This window comes from Cebus imitator, unplaced genomic scaffold (assembly GCF_001604975.1).
Source record: "Cebus imitator isolate Cc_AM_T3 unplaced genomic scaffold, Cebus_imitator-1.0 Scaffold17, whole genome shotgun sequence".
NCBI classification, from domain to species: Eukaryota; Metazoa; Chordata; class Mammalia; order Primates; family Cebidae; genus Cebus; species Cebus imitator.
In genome coordinates, this window is record NW_016107332.1 from 11,582,615 (window position 1) to 11,600,030 (window position 17,416).

General features: G+C 37.5%; 1 protein-coding gene across 3 annotated transcripts in view; it reads left to right on the forward strand.

The window, feature by feature from the left end:
- LOC108290741 (bifunctional heparan sulfate N-deacetylase/N-sulfotransferase 3) overlaps positions 1-17,416 on the forward strand; it is a 200,711-nt gene that overhangs the window by 174,854 nt on the left and 8,441 nt on the right. For all 3 annotated transcript variants that reach the window (XM_017510653.2, XM_017510642.2, XM_017510664.2), the window contains exons 9-12: positions 317-440; positions 6,209-6,383; positions 9,613-9,783; positions 11,040-11,150. In XM_017510653.2, the coding sequence (XP_017366142.1) occupies positions 317-440; positions 6,209-6,383; positions 9,613-9,783; positions 11,040-11,150 (581 nt within the window). The remainder of the gene's footprint in view (positions 1-316; positions 441-6,208; positions 6,384-9,612; positions 9,784-11,039; positions 11,151-17,416) is intronic.

The following is a 17,416-nucleotide window of genomic DNA, read 5'->3' on the forward strand; positions in this document are numbered from 1 at the left end:
AAAAGAAAAGAAAAAGAAAGCTGAGACAAACAGACGCTAAAAGACAAAGACACAGACAAATCAGTCATTGAGCTGAGATCGAAAGCCAGTTCTCTCAATCTCTGCAACAGGCCTCTTTTCACACCACACTATCTCCATTTTTTTAGAACCTGCTTCTATTAAACTGCTGATTATCTATTCAATTTATTTCAAGGAATAGTTATAACAAATCTGTTTGGGTCATTGTAATATTTAATTTATTAACGACTTTAAAGTGCTAGTCATAGGAAATTGTGTTTTCATTTAATTAATTTCTAAACCTCTATTGTCTTTCCAGGTACCACTGCTTTGTATTTGTTCCTGGTTATGCATCCTTCCATCCTTAGTAACTCCCCCAGCCCAAAAACCTTTGAGGAGGTACAGTTCTTTAATAGAAATAACTACCACAGGGGGATTGATTGGTAAGATGGGTTATTAGTATAAATCTAAAAGTATATGTACTGTGTACAGTATAAACTTAGCACTAATATTTAGAAACATGTAAGTTTGTAGTCACAAATAAAAGTTAACCTCTGCGCCTTGGAAATTGATTGAATATCATAAAGGAGGTCAGAAATTTTTCAGAACAAACTCTTCTAAGTTTATAAAGGGATTTGTTTCCCCAAGAGGATCATATATAATTTCAATTGGTATTAATTTTATTTGATGGTAACTACAGATATTAAGTCAGAATAATAGCATAATATTCAGAAATTTCATTCCTCTCTACTTGTAAGGAAAAAAAATTTTCATATATTTTTCTTCTTGTGCACTTTTAAGTGATGCTATAGCCAATATATGTAATATTAAGTGACGCTATAGCCAATATATGTAATTTTCTATCTTCTTTGGCACATAAATAAAAACAAATAAAACTAGAAATGTTTGTATATTACATGAATAATCAAAGCCATAAAAAACCTATCAATACACAAGAATTAATTTTTGCCTTTGAATGAAATTAGAAATATGTCAACCATCTGAAGAAAACACTTAAAAAGTAAAAATAACAGAATACACAAAATACAGTCATGTAGTAGAGCTAGATGGTACAAACTAACGTGTTCATCATAAAGTGTATCTAAAGGTCTTGCTATGAAGATACGCTGGACAGAGAGTGGTATAAAGGAGTGAATTATAATAATTCTACAGCATAAATATATTTTGCATGTATTTTAGCATAGTCATATATAGTAACCTCTGTTGTTAAATTGCATGATCTCAATTTTAAAATTATCAACCCCTGAAGAGCTGCTTGTGAATAGTCCAAATGAAAAGAAAAAGAAATGGATTGAGCATAATTTGAGCACCTACTAGGATTTACATATATTCTAATTGTTATATATTTCACTACCAACTTTTCAGTTCAGGGTATGATATTAATTGTGTTGTATTAAATAACAGCTGAGAAATCAAGAAACCATCAACAATGGCCAGGCACAGTGGCTCACATCTGTAATCCCAGCATTTTGGGAGGCTAAAGTGGGTGGATCACTTGAAGTCAGGAGTTAGAGACTAGCCTGGGCAACATAGCAAGAACCCATCTCTACCAAAAATACAAAAATTAGACAGGCATGATGGTGTGCACCTGTGGTCTCAGCTAACTTGAGAGGCTGAGAAGGGAGGATTACCTGAGCCCAGGGAGGTTGAGCCTGCAGTGAGCTGTGACTACAGCACTGCACTCCAACCTGAGCAACAGAGTGAGTCACTGTCTCAAAAAAAAGAAAAAGAAGAGAAAGAAACCATCAGTACTTCAGCTGTATTTGGCCACTGATTCAAATATGTATGCCAGTATATAATTACAGAATAAAATGATGTTAACATCAGGACTAAAAGGACTGAATAAAAACTCCTTTGGAGGTGGACAGGAATGTATTAGCATTACATTCCTGTCAATACTTGGATTGTCTAGGACTTTTTATCAAAAAACATTTTTGAAAAATTCATGGTAAAAGATTTTTACAAGTTATTAATTTTTTACCATAAATGTTTTATAAATATGTTTTGATCATCATGTGGATGGGTACTCTAATAAGAACAAAAATCCTGCCAGGTATGGTGACTCATGCCTGTAATCCCAGCACTTTGGGAGGCTGAGGCGGGCAGATCACCTAAGGTCAGGAGTTCAAAACCAGCCTGGCCAACATGGTGAAATCCTGTCTCTACTAAAAATACAAAAATTAGCTGGACATGGTGGCACATGCCTGTACTCCCAGCTACTCATGAGTCTGAGGCAGGAGAATCACTTGAACCTGGGAGGTGGAGATCGCAGTGAGCCAACATCATGCCACTGCACTCCAGCCAGGGTAACAGAGCAAGACTCCATCTCCGAAAAAAAAAAAAAAAAAAAGAAATAATGAACGCTTGAGGTGACGAATATTCTATAATAAATATAGCCTGACTTGATCATTACACGTTGTATGCCTGTATCAAAATATCACATGTATAAATATCTACAACACAAATATGTACAACTATTATATATGAATTTTTTTCACAGCTCAAGTGATGTGAAAAATGAAGTTTTATATATATTTGAAGTATTATTACGTTTGTAATGATGTGGAGATATTCTCTGTGGTGTAATAATGAAAAACAGAACCCACAATTGTACGTTCAACAAGGGCTAAATTGTATAAAGCAAAAACAAAGACTAGAAGTCATATGACTGTGTTTGTCTCCAGGTGATGACAGATTCTTTTTTCAATTTTTCTTAAAAGATCTAGATTTATAAATACGATTTTTGAAAAAGTAATACATTCACATGGCTTAAAATTTAAAACTTTTTTCAAATTTTGCAGAAGCTGTGATGATTAAAAACTACAAAACCTGTAAAGGCGTAGAGAGCCCACAGCTGCAGCCAGCAAGGTAGAAAGAAGGCTTTGGGATCCTCAAGGGCGGACGCCGCCTGTTCCTGACTCAGGCACTCAGTCCCAGCAGCTGGCAAGAACCACGGTGACAGAGTGGCGGCAACCAAGCTTCTCCACCTCCACCATTTCCTGGGGCAAAGCACTAGGCTACTCGGAGCTCTGGATAACAGATTTGCATAAAAAATGGGCCTAATGGTCGTATCCACTTCACAGAGCTGGGAGAAGGAAGCGGAGGAAAGACGAGATAACTAAAGCGCTTGGCAGAGCCTGCCATAAACTGAGCTCGCAGGAAACGTCAGCAAGATTGCCATCGCACAACAAGGCCCAGGGCGCTAGGCTACAGGGTCGCTGTCCAACCCTCGCCCCACCATCTCTTCCAGGCCGAGTCCGAGCTCCTGCTTCCGGTCAAGGGGCAGCAGGAACCCGCAGCCCCGCCTCGGGTCCGCTCTAGAGGCCCGCGCCGCCTGGGTTCCGCCCTCAGGTCTGCTCCGGCCCGGTCCCGGCCACGCCCAGCCCCAACCGATTCCTTGCCCAGAGCTCTGAGACCCCCTCATCCTCAGAGATCTGAAGGTCCGGCGTGGGGTGGTGGGCGGCCGCCAGCCACTAACCCCCAGGCCCACGCTCACCATTTCCGACGGATCCGGTAACCCCGCGTAGCCAACACTCAGCCCAGTCCCGTGCCTTTCTGCGCCTGCGCAGAGGTTTCTGGCAAAACGGACAACGCTAGCTGCCTATCAGGAGTCAGGGTGAGGTGGGGGCGGGCGAGCAGACTTTAGCTGCGCCGGGACTCTAAATTTGCTTGACTGTGGGAAAGCGAAAAGCAAAGGAGATGAGCACTAAGCTGCGGAAAATTCCCAACTCCAGCAGTGCAGAAAAGATGCTGGTTCTGGCCAGAAGCGGTGGCTCACGCCTGTAAAACCAGCACTTTTGGAGCCCGAGTCAGAAGGATCGCTTGAGCCCAAGAGTTCAGAACAGCCTCGGCAACATGGCGACACTCCGTCTCTACTAAANAAAGACTCAGTGTCAAACCAAATAACAAATAAATGTGGGGTATTGCAAAAAATTCCATTTTTCAGGTAAAAGAAAATGCTGAAGTTTTATGTTTTATAGAAGTAGAAAAACTTAAGGGAGGCAGGCATTTACTTTTAACCCCCAATTTGTTAAAACACTCCGGTTTGCTCACTAATTTTTTTAATAACCTCAATTTACATTCTCTAAATGTGAGCCTTTTGCAGAGCTTCCAGTTCCCATACTAACAATATGAACCTTTTATTTACTTCTCTATTCATCAAACATCTTTCAAGTGCCTGTAAGTGCTAGCAACTACACTAGAAAAATGCAGCACCAGGCACGGTGGCTCACGCCTGTAATCCCAGCACTTTGAGAGGCCAAGGCAGGCAGATCACAAGGTCAGGAGTTTGAGACCAGCCTAACTAACATGGTGAAACCCTGTATCTACTAAAAATACAAATATTAGCTGGGCGTGGTGGCACACACCTGTAATCCCAGCTACTCAGGAGGCTGAGGCAGGAGAATCACTTGTACCTGGGAGGCAGAAGTTGCAGTGAGCCAAGATCTGGCCACTGTACTACAGCCTGGGAGACAGAGTGAGACTCTGTCTCCAAAAAAAAAAAAGAAAAGAAAAATCCAGACATATAGGCAAACGAGTTGCACCCTGCCCTCTCCATCAGCCCCTGGGGCCTGGCAAAATCAACACATTATAGGTCCAAGATACAGACCTGCTTGAGGATGTTTTCAAAGACTAAACTGTTCCAAATTAAAAGTCTTCTAGGAAGGTGGGACAGGTTTAAGAAGCTAAAATTTCTGCTCTTTTTTGTGATTTTATGAAGCCTTTTCTCGGAACAAGCAAGCTTGAGACAAGCTTGGACCAAATAAGATACCACTAGACACTTTAAATAATCTTAGCACTTCTGAAACCAGTGTGAGCTTCTACATAAGGAGCATCCTGAAATTTGGCACTTTCTGTAAATAGAATGTACACCAGAACAAATAGCACATCAAATCTTCCAGAAATTTTTGTGTATCTCTTTCTCCGTAAAGGGGTGCCAGAATTATGTATCACCAACAAGCCAATTCCAGACAACATAAAAGGATTTTACTGCTCTGAATCTCAAGATACCACTGTGTTGCACCAGCTAAACTTTGCAATGTGTTAACAACTGGAATCCTACCAGAAGCTTTATCATGTTTTAGGATATGATCTCACATTCAAAAATTTATGAACATCTCATGTGATCTTTTAGTCAAAAGAAAACAAGACACTGTAAAAAAATAAAACAGGTCATTGCATGAATGTTAATGACTTTTTGTTCAGTAATTATTGAACTACCTTGTCTTGGTAGCCCAGTGTCATAATGGTTTATGATTGGAAGGGGGTGGCAGTGGAGGCTGAGGCCATTGTCATAAAAATTTAAGAATCCCTAGAAGCTATATTTTTACAGTATCTCTAAAAAAAAAAAGCCCTTTTCCTCTAAAAGATGTTCCTTAGTGCTTCAGAAATATTTCTTGTCGTATGAAGAATTAGTTATATTTGACAACTTTTATTCAGGTGGAACATTAAACAAAATCCTAAATTTCAGTGCTTGACCCTATAGATATCCCTGTGTTGATTCTGCTGGTAATTTGAATTATCTCTACCTATAAGGATATAGAACATGACCTTGGGAAATTTGTTAAGATTTTATATTTGGAATGTACATACTTTTTAAATTTCTCCCATAATTATTCTAAAGAAGAACATAAGTGGCTCTATATGATAAAAATTAAGCAAAAAAGCAGTATTTATACCAGATATGCTCTGCACCTTTGACACTATGTGATTAAATATAACACTGGCACAATACATGGAAAAGAAATTATTTCACTTGCAATAAAGTAAAAAATATCTCCTCTAAATCCTTTTAAAATGCCTGAACTGAACATATCATCTGTTTTAATAAAAATTTTTTTGTTTGAGTACTTGAATTTTTCTCTGTACAGTGTTTCTACAGTCAGACACATTTGATATAGTTAGGCTAATTACTGCTGCAGTTTGATCACTATGTTTCTACATTTTTGTTATCTATTTTTTCCTGATATTAAGCAAAACATAAAGAAAATGTACCTCAAAAAACATCTTCCAAACACATTATTAGTGTTCTGGGTAGTTTTCTCTTGCTAACTATAGAGGACAAATGCTGTAAAGAAAAAGGCTTTTATTTAGGAAACAGATGAATTTGTGGGACACTTTTAACATCTTTGGTCACCAGAATATGAGTATAAACCAGAGTCTTATTTTGAGAAAAATATTCCTTTTCTAGGTATATGGATTTCTTCCCAGTCCCATCTAATGTCACCACTGACTTTTTGTTTGAGAAGAGTGCCAATTACTTCCACTCAGAGGAAGCCCCTAAAAGAGCTGCTTCTCTGGTTCCCAAAGCCAAGATCATCACCATTCTCATTGACCCTTCAGACCGAGCATACTCTTGGTACCAGGTAAGGAAAATGCAAACAGAATCCAACAGGGAGAAGGGGAGTGTGGACAATGGAGCATCATTTTTAGCAATAGCCACTACCTCAGGTTTTCACAAAAGAGATTTGCTAGTTGTTTGATATCTACAGAAAAATGGATACATTTTTCTTAATTTCCATTGAGAAATTTCCCCCATTTTTTGTTCTTATATTAACTTAATCGATTCATTTAATAAACTGTATTAATGCAATAAAAGAAATGAAATTAAAATATAAGAAAATATTTACTTTTTTATATCTCTGCTTCTATATATCTACATTTTAAAGGTAATAATTTAAAATCATTATTTTTTCATCTAATTCATGTGTAATCTATAAAGAGTCAGATAGCAACAATTTCAGTCTTTGTGGGTTATACAGTCTCTGAGGCAATTATGCCATTGTATTTCAAAAGCAGCCATAGACAATATGTAAATGCATAAGCACTGCCATGTTCCAATAAAACTTTACTGAACAGGCAGTAGGCCATAAATTGCTGACCCTAGCTCTAAAAGAGCTTAAATAACTGCTTGTACTAAAGAGACAGCTTAGTGGCAAAGCTAATATAAGAATTTTTAGGCTAGGTATGGTGGCTTATGCCGGGAATCCAAGTACTTTGGAAGGTAGGAAGATTTTTTGAGCCCAGCAGTTCAGGTGGGAGGATTGTTTGAGCCCAAGAGTTCAAGACCAGCCTTAGCATCATAGGCAGACTGTCTCTACAAATAAGAAAAATTACCCAGGCATGGTGGCACATGCCTGTGGTCCCAGCTACTTGGAAGGTTGAAGTGGGAGGATCACCTGAGCCTGGGAAGGTTGGGGCTGCAGTAAGCTGTGACTGCACCATGTACTCCAGCCCAGACAACAGAGGGAGACTGTCTCAAAAAAAAAAAAAAAAAAACGAAAGGAAAAAATTCTTCAACCCTGAGAACCTAACATGTCTTAATGTTTCTTGTATACACATTGCCATTGTTTTCTTAGGTTGGTTAGAACCTTGTACAGAAATGATCACTTTATAGTAATTTAACAAACTCTAGTAGTAAGACGTATATCAAATAGAAAATATATATATATACTTTTAATAAATCATTACAAATAATAGAAAAAAAATCTTTTAAAACTTCTTTCAGTGATATTTTAACCACCAGTTGGAAGGATTCAATAAGCAGCAGTCAAAATTAACATAAGAACATAATAAAATTAATGGAGTCAGTGTCTTTAGTCTCTAGGATCCTTAGTTCTCATTTCTCAGTTTTGTAATTTAAAAAACGCTTTCCTACTATTCATGTGTTTATCCATTCATTAAATAATTTTAATGACTACTGTGTGCAAAGTTTTGTTCTAAGTATGATTTGAAAAATAAATCCAATGCTATACTTGAAATTGATTTCAGCCTAAGTGGAGAAATATGTATAAACAAACATATAAATTAGAAAGTAATAAGTGATGGACATACAGACATATTCAGAACAACAAAGCCACCTGACAAAGACCACCTGGGAAAAGGCAGATTTATTCATGGCTGTCTCAGAGAAGCCCAAATACCAGAACCATGGGGCACATTTTTAAATAAGGGAAAGATATGTAAGGGAAGAAATTTAAGTAAAATTAAAATGAAGTGTTTTCATAAATGCAAAGCAGAGCTATGTAAAGGAGTTATCATCAGGTCAGTACTAAAAAGAAGACTAAGGGTCCTATTTTCTTGGAAACTATAATGTTAAGACAAATGTTCTATGTACAAAAATCCCTATTCTGAAATCTGCAAGTAGGCTGGATGTATGGCTACTTCCCTGTGTTAAAGTGACCCACATGGCTTAGGTCCTCCCTTCCAGAGTAGGATATTCCATTCTCACTAATTTGATTTAAAACAGCTAAATTCTCGGCAATTGTAATGTTAGAGAATAAAGTTCTTAATCACGAAGTCCTTTTGCTGCTTAACAAAAGCAGTTTTTGCAGTTCGCCAGAGAAAGAACAGATTGTTGGGAAAGGTTTTGTGGCAGGAACATAGTGGGAAAAGGTCATAGAAAGCAGAGAAAAACTTAGATAGGCATTTTGATAATAATCTGAGTAATAGGGAGTGGAGACATCCTGGAAAGCTAAAATCCACAATTCTGTACTAATCATTCATGCTAAACCTGAAGCCATCTTTTAAATCAAAACATACAGCAAACTGCAAATTGAGTGATTTGATTTTGCACCTTTTACCTTTTCCGCCAAGTATCTGGAGAAAATAGAAATAAGCCTTAATAGACTCCAAGAGAAAGAAGAAAATTGGAGCTTGGCAACCACTTAGTCCCTGAAAAATGAGGAATTTACAGAAAAAGGCGGCTTTAAGGCTGCAAGCTAACAAAAACGTCCTAAATATTACAAATAAATCACAGTGGCAAAATGCAGGCCTTAACAAAGTCTAGTAGAGTTTGTAGTCCAGTGACTTGAATCTCAATTGCAGAAAATTTGCTATTCAACTAGATGTGGTAAACATCCACAAACTCACCACTAAGCCTGAATATTTATTGGCCAATTTAAAGAAAAGGTGATTTACTCACACCCATGGGCCTCAGCCTGAGCCATTATGAAACACTTTCCTACTTGCATTGCTGCTTTCTGCATTTTCTACACAGTAAATGATTCTGATTTGCCGCAAAGGTTACCATTAGATAAAATAATCTTGGCTTTTAGATACCAGGCAATGTATGATAAAAGCTGTGGATTTCAGATAATGTACATGTCAGACTTTCTACTACTTTCAGCATTTAAAAGAGCCAATAGGCCTTTTCTAATCTAAAACTGCATTACTAGATGGAGCAAAACTATTTGGCAGAACTAGTAGAGTGCTTGTCTATTATGGATATTCACTGGACATAATAAATCATTTGCTTATGAGCTGGAAAGGAAGCATTAACCCAGCTTTCAAAAGTTTACTTTCAGAATAAAATACGTACACTAAGGAAACAAGTCAGTAAAGTTGGTGAAGGAATCCTATCAATAAGAATTCAACTTCTACCAGATAAGTTCTCAAAAATGTACTCCCATAAGTATCAGAACTTTAAATCCTGATGCTCCAAGCAAACATTTTCATGTTATTAATTTCAAAATAAATAACTCTCCAGCAGTGAGGCACTTCTTTCTTTAGCTTTGAGACTTGTAACAAAGATTGTTTTTTAATTATTTATGCCTATGGTTCAGATTAGTTTAATTATCCATCTTTTCATCATAGCATCAGCGATCACATGAAGACCCTGCAGCTCTGAAATTTAGCTTCTACGAAGTGATCTCAGCAGGGCCCCACGCACCCTCGGAGCTCAGAGCCTTGCAGAAGAGATGTTTGGTCCCGGGGTGGTATGCCAGCCACATCGAGAGATGGCTTGTTTATTTCCCCCCATGTCAGGTATGGAGTAATAAGGATTTACATCATATTTGAATCTCATTAAGTTGATGACTTTGCCTTAGGATAAGAAAATTTTCACTCACTAAACTATTACTCGTTTTTCCTCTTTAGTCGTAAATAATGAGGTTGCTGCAAGGAGAAATAGGCAGAAGTAGAAAAACTTTAATTTTCTACGAGTATTTCAGGATAATTCTCCCTGCTCTATTTGCTGTGCATACCTCTCCTGGTTTGTAAAAAGCCTAGAAAGCTTTAGGTCCCTGATTCTTATTCTGAGAATAAAGTTTGAAAGAGAACCTCTTAACCAAATAAGACAAATATTGTGTTGCTTAATTAAGTGCCAATATTTCCCTTCTGAACCATCTTGCTGAATTTTTTATAAGTCCTGTGTTTTTCTCGGCTCCTTGAATTGCATCTGCCTGGGATCAACCTAGATTACAAAATCAGCCCTGCATGGGATTGTGTAAGCAATCCAGTCACATCGGACATGATACATACCTGTGAGTCTAGAACCATGCTGTCCAATATGACAGCCACTACCATGTATGGCTACTTCAATTTATATTAAAATCAAATAAAATGAAAAGTTCAGTTCCTCAGTTGCTGTAGCTACATTTTAAATGCTCAATAGCTACATGTTAGACCCAACATGTCCAAAGTTCTATTGAACAGTGCTAGTCTAGACTAAATAGAAATATCAGAGAAGAGGTATGGATAAACCAGGCCCGCTTTGCAGGCTTTGTGGCCTTTAATCCTGGTCTCCTCTCATCTTGCAGGGTCCACCCTCCTCAGAGCAACAAGCGACTTCTTCTCCTTAGTTTCTTGAAGAACTTTATCCATGTTCAGGTTTTCTGAGAGTCTAACTTCAGTCTCCAAATGGATTATCAACATGTTTCTTCAACCCTTACAGTGCCATTCCTGAAAGGAATTGCGAAGAATGACATGTTCTCTGTCATATTATATCTGAGTTCATTACGACCTTTCTTCTTTTCTACAGGACTCTGCAGCTTGAATGACGAATCATTGCTTTGTCTGTTTTGAAAGTTGGTTTCCCTTTGTGATTTTTTAGTCACATTTCTAAGCTCTCTTGGTCTCTCAGCTGCCTTTTATGTTTTCATAGTGTTTGCAGGACTTCTCAGCTTGCAAACCATGAGTGTACTTAATTGGTGTGATTTATTTCTTAATCCAGGTCATTAACGAGGATGAATGTTTATGTGTCTTTTTTCAATGTGCATTTTTTTATTTCTCTGGTAATTTAGTTGCTAATTATTGATGGGCAACAACTAAGAACTGATCCTGCTACAGTGATGGATGATGTACAGAAGTTTCTAGGAGTCTCGCCTCATTACAATTACTCTGAAGCTTTAACGTAAGTTTATATTCTAATTCATTTATTGAAGTTTCAGCAAAGAACTGATTTCAAAGAAACTGCAGTTTGGTCATACAATTTTCAGGTTTCCTGTTCCTCATATATTGGTTGTTTTTCAATTTGACAGTAACTGCTTAAAAAAAAATATTTCAACAGTGTGACAAAGAAGTGTCCTAAATCCTGTGTTGATTCCTAATTGCACAAAGATTTCCCTGGGAGGAAAGCAGAGAAATAAAACAGGTGTAAATCTTAAAACAAACCACTAATCTTAAAAGAAGTTACCTGAAATAAGTTCGTAAAGCCTGAGCCTATTTAACAGCAATATGGGGCCTCTTGGAAGTATGAACAGGTGAGTAACTAGGTAGTTTAGGAACTGATTCTTCTCTCATTTATGTAATTTTCAGAAACAATATCATGCAGCAGAAAATAGTCCATAGGCAATTGAATAAGCAGAGAGAGATGTACTATTATTGCTCCTAAACATACATCCTTTTTTTTAATTTTTTTGCATCTTTGTCTTTATCCACTATTCATCTGACCCTGTCACCTCTCCTTCAGAGGCCTCAGCAGTTAAAGCACTGGTTTGATTTTTCTGTTCATTTGCATGATTTTTTGCTGGTTTCCTCTGATTTTCCTAGGTAACTGACTCTATAAGGTCCATGACTGGGGGCCAGTAAGGCACTAGGATTTAAGAAGGCAGTCACTCTCAGAGGTGTACACATGCCTAAGACTTAGTGCCTTCTTATATTTGTGTCCTAGGTGCCTCTCTTACCTCACCCTAGGCTCTGGGCCTCACTTAGCATTTTTTTAAATTTATTTTTATTTTTTTTTAGAGGGAGTCTTGCACTATCACCTGGGCTGGAATGCAGTGGCACAATCTCGGCTCACTGCAATCTCCGCCTCCCAGGTTCAAGCAATTCTCCTGCCTCAGCCTCCCAAGTAGGTGGGATTACAGGCACCCACCACCATGCCTAATTTTTTTTTTTGTATTTTTAATAGAGATGAGGTTTCACTGTGTTGGCTAGGCTGGTCTCAAACTCCTGACCTCATGATCCTCCCACCTTGGCCTCTCAAAGTGCTGGGATTGTAGACATGAGCCACCGCACCCAGCCCACTTAGCATTTTTGAAGAAGACCTCTATCTTTCTCTGTCTTTTTAAAATGGTTGGCAATCAGATTTAGGAGAATTATACTCGTTCCTACCCCACATGTGTAGGGCAACTGGAAGATAGTGAGTTGGATTGAGTCATGGACCTGACTCACACTATAAGTTGCTTTTTTTTTGTTTTGTTTTTTTTAATTACCTTAGACTCACAGACTAAGCCTTAAAGAAACTGGAAAAGATGATTATGGTATTCTTCCATTTATTTTTCAGTATAAAATTCAGTTCCACAGATCAAGTAGTTTTCCCTTTTTTAGTACTCTTTAATATCAATTTAGAAAGTGAGAGGTAGGTTTCCTTCACCTTTCATCAACCTTTGCAGAAAAAAAAAAAAATGAGATAAGCAGAAAAACATCAAATACTGCTTTTATGTTCTACAAACCAAATATCGAGTCATGTAAGGAGGCATTTTGGTTTAGAGGACAAAGGAGTAAGTAGAACTCTGCAGTTTTGAGCTTCCTTCCTAGGAGACATTTATGCTTTGCTGTTATTATTAACCTTCTGACCTCTGTGTTTTCTATACTATGAGTACTGTCAGAGTTTTGTGGCACTTAGTTCAAGTACTAACACAGACATTGGTCTTAGGTATTTAACATTCAGCTTGACCTTAAAGAAAGCTGAGTGATTGCAGATTGCACTTAAAAATTCAAGACCATTTTCTGTCTTATATATTTTTAAGTATCTGTTAGAAAAGAAAGGTTTTATTTTCTAAACAGTTTTCTATTTCAAGTTAGGTTATCTTTGGGTCTTTTTTATGGAGTTTGTAGCAAAGCACTGAATTTCAGAAAAAAAGAAGTACAGTATTCTATAAAGACAGAGTTGCTTTTTCTTATGGAATGGTCCTTGACCTGCATGCTGTGTATTTGTCCCCTCTGCAGCCAGCTCAGCAGCAAGCTTTTTATTCATCTCCACTGCTAAGAAAAGGCAGTGTGAACTTAAGAGAGTATCAAAGCAACTATATACAAAGAAGTGTGGGTCCATTTGCACCTGGGCTGTATCTAGCTAAAATTACCGATTATATGATTCTCTAACCTGGTGGGGTCTCAGTGGATGAAGTAGCAACATAAGATACGTGTAGTCCCTGAAACCACAGTTTCTGGTGCAGCAGTGCTACCCAGGCTCTCACCCTACGGATAGAGATAATGTGCTTTCATTCAGTTTCTTTTCATATTTTTTGTCAGTCATCAGTTGGCCTGACACACCTTGTAAAACCCGGCAGTGCACTAGTTGCAGAATATTTGGAAGTTTCGTGTCATTGTCTTAGGTCTAAATTGATTATCCTTCACCCTATGCCCTTTGCAGCTGTTTATCTGAAACCTGTCTTCACAATTTAGTTACTCCTGTTAGAGTAACTGTACTGATAGCTGTTTCTGTAGTGCTTTGGAAATATTGACAATGACCAGAGGTACAAAATATATATCCTCAGAAATGCCATTTATACCAGTTGGCAAAAGATCCTTTGTACACTTTGGTATTGCTCTTTAATTTCCTGCTGGTGATAATGAAGATTATTTTATTGGTGCTTAAAAAAAAATTCTCATTGGAAGTCCTCCAAGGATATAGTAAGCTGCAAACCAATATGAATTCTCATCTAACTACATAAATCTAGTGTTTTGCTCATAGACTAAATGAATAAAACAAGGTCTATACAAATGTTTTACTATGCAATCTTGGCATGAAGGAGTACTCCAACTTAAGAGATCTTTAAAGTTATTATCTTCCTGATAGCAAATTCCAGCATGAAAACTATTTTCAAGAGGAATCACAATAAGCCCCCATTGTCAAGATTGTTGTTTATTCTTTCCCACAAGTGTTAAAGAAGGGGTTCAAGACTTCCAAAGACATACAAAAGTCACTGAAGAATCTGTGATGCCTTAAAATTACTTAGTACTGTCAATATGGGTGTTAAATGACATATTTAATGTTAAATGATCTGATTTTCTCAGTGATTGTGGGTGTGAATGAAATAAGCAAAATAAGCTTTAAAAATATAAATAATAAATTTCTCATTCAATCAAATAAAGTATAATCTACAACTCTTGTTCCACATACCCTTAATCCCTAAATGGGATTGATATACTGATATTAGTTTTTGTGTTACGTGTTATATAGTGTTTTGAAGCAATCATTTGAAATAAGACAGAAAAAAAGCTTAGCATGAAACTGTGCTAATTTGTATGCACTAAAATGAAAAAATATGAACTTTTAGCTTTGCCATTAATATATCTATTCAATTATACCTAGCCATCAATTCTAGGTATGATTTCTAAACAGATGTCTTCATGTTTAGAAATATTAATTAGCTAAATACCTGAACCTGGCATCTTTATGTCTCAGTTAACTTGTCAAGATGAATGAAACCAGACTATGTTATATAAATTTTTAGTACTGATTTACTTTGAAACATCAATAAATGGGCAATGAGAATTTGAAAGCCAGTGGTTTAGTATAGCTGTTTGTTTTGTTGATAAAGCTTAGGCTAAGTCATGAAGGACTGAAGCCGCTTCAAGATTCAGAAGAACTTCAGTGGCTTTTAATATAATTTCCTTGGCAACCAAATTTATATTGCCCAGGAATTGTTTTCCTACCCACTATAGATAAATGTGAGTACCAATTACTATATTAAAACTTTCTTTTTAGCATATTATAGTAGCCATAGTAACTAAAATCTGTTGGTTCTCTGGATGTCATGAAAGAATACCTAGAAATGCTAAGTAGGGAAAAGAAAAAAAAAAGTCTAATTTCTTATGATAAATTAAGTGATTTTAACAGTTCAAAATAAATATACATTAGCATGTTCTGTATATATACATATGTATCTCTTCATAAAAAATACTATGTGATAGGTAGAATTAGCTCACTTTTTGCAGATAAAAAAAACCAGGGCACAGGAAAGTTAAGCCAAAAGTCACTCATCAAGTAAGTTGAGGAGGCAGGATTGAAATTCAATCAGTTATCCTGGGAACCTACACCACCAACCTGTTAATCTCTTCATATTGGCACGGGATGTTAGAACCACAGAAAAACAATACTGTGAATTTTTACTAGTGAATAGCATATTAACAGGAAGTACTTCCTTAAAAAAAAAAAAAGACCAGAACCTTTAAATGAACTATATAAGTTGTCTCAGACTTTATTATGAATAAAATCCATCTTCAGATGCACTGAATGTCACTTTTCTTCGTAAATATGTGATCATAAAGATATGCAAATTAAAATAACATTGAAATACCAGTACATACCCATTAGCATGGCTATAATCCAAATACAATACCAATTTCTGTATTAGTCCCTTCTCACGCTACTATGAAGAAACACCCGAGACTAGCTAATTTATAAAGGAAAGAGGTGTAGGCCGGGCAGGGTGGCCCACGCCTATAATCCCAGCATTTTGGGAGGCCGCGTTAGGTGGGTCACCTGAGGTAAGAAGTTTATGAAACTAGCCTGGCCAACATGGTGAAACCTCATCTCTACTAAAAACTCAAAAAATTAGCCAGCATGGTGGCAGGCGCCTGTAGTCCCAGCTACTTAGAAGGCTGAGGCAGGAGAATCACTTGAACTGGGAGGTGGAGGTTACAGTGAGCCAATATCACACCATTGCACTCTAGCCTGGGCAACAAGAGCAAAACTACGGGAAAAAAAAAAAAAAAAAATGGAAGCAGGAGGAAGGGAAGGAAGAAAGAGAGAAAGAGAGGGAGACGGGAAGAAAGGGAGAAAGAGAGGGAGACGGAAAGAAAGAGGAAAAGAGAGGGAGAGAGAGAAAGAGAGAAAGAAAGCAAGCAAGAAAGAAAAAGAGGTTTAATTGACTCACAGTTTCACATGGCTAGGGTGGCCTCGGGAAACTTAAAATCATGGCAGAAGCCTCCTTTTCACAAAGAAGCAGAGGAGAGACTCAGTGCCAGCAGGGGAAATGCCAGATGCTTATAAAACCATCAGGTCTCGTGAGCACTCGCTTACTATCGCGAGAACAGCATAGGCGCCACTACCCCCGTGATTGAATTACCTCCACCTGCTCCTGCCCTTGACACGTGAGGATTATTACAATTATTACAAGGGCAGGACCAGGTGGAGGTAATTCAGTGTCAGGTGGTCCTGCTCTTGACAGTAGGTATTATTATTACAATTTGGTGTGGATACAGAGCCAAACCATTTCACAAATGTTGGCAAATATGTGGAGAAATTGGAATCCTCACACACTGCTGATAGTAATCCATAATATATGGCCACTTTGGAAAGCAGTTTTGTAGTTTCTTAAAACCTAAACAGAATCTTACCCAAACAATCCAATTTCACTTCTATGAATCTACCCCCAAATAAAAGAAAACATAAGTCCACAAAAGCTTGTAAGGGAATGATTATAGCATTGTTTGTAAGAGCTAAAAAACTGGAAACAATACAAATGTCCTTCAACTGGTGAATGGATTTGTTATATCCACACCAGCTAAAAAAAAGGAATGTCGAGAAAAGCGACAAATGTAGAGTTAGATAGAGTATATCTGAAACTGGGGATGACGGCAGGGACTGACTGCAATGGGTGGCAAAAATAGGGGTTTTGGAGGGATAGTGGAAATGTTCTAAAATCGGATTGTGGTGATAATTGTACAGCTATATAAACTTGCTAAATAGTGCTGACTTGTACATTTAACAATATGTAAGTAATATCTCAAAAAAGTTGTTAAAATGTGTATCATTAAACTGATTCCTTAAATCATAAACTGACTAAAGGAATCATTTTTTTGTTTGCCAGAAGAGAACTGATTTAAAAAACTTCTATGCTTATCCTGTATTAGTAACATCTACATGATAGTATTTTGATTTTGAAATTTACTGAATTGCTGTTTGCAATTCAGTATTTACCCATAGAAATGGTTATTGGGCAGGGCTCATACCTATAATCCCAGCACTTTGGGAGGCCAAGGCAGACGGATCACGAGGTCAGGAGATCAAGACCGTCCTGGACAACATAGTGAAATCCCGTCTCTACTAAAAATACAAAAATAGCCAGGTGTGATGGCGTGTGCCTGTAGTCCCAGCTACTCAGGAGGCTGAGGCAGGAGAATCGCTTGAACCTGAGAGGCAAAGGTTGCAGTGAGCCGAGGTTGCACC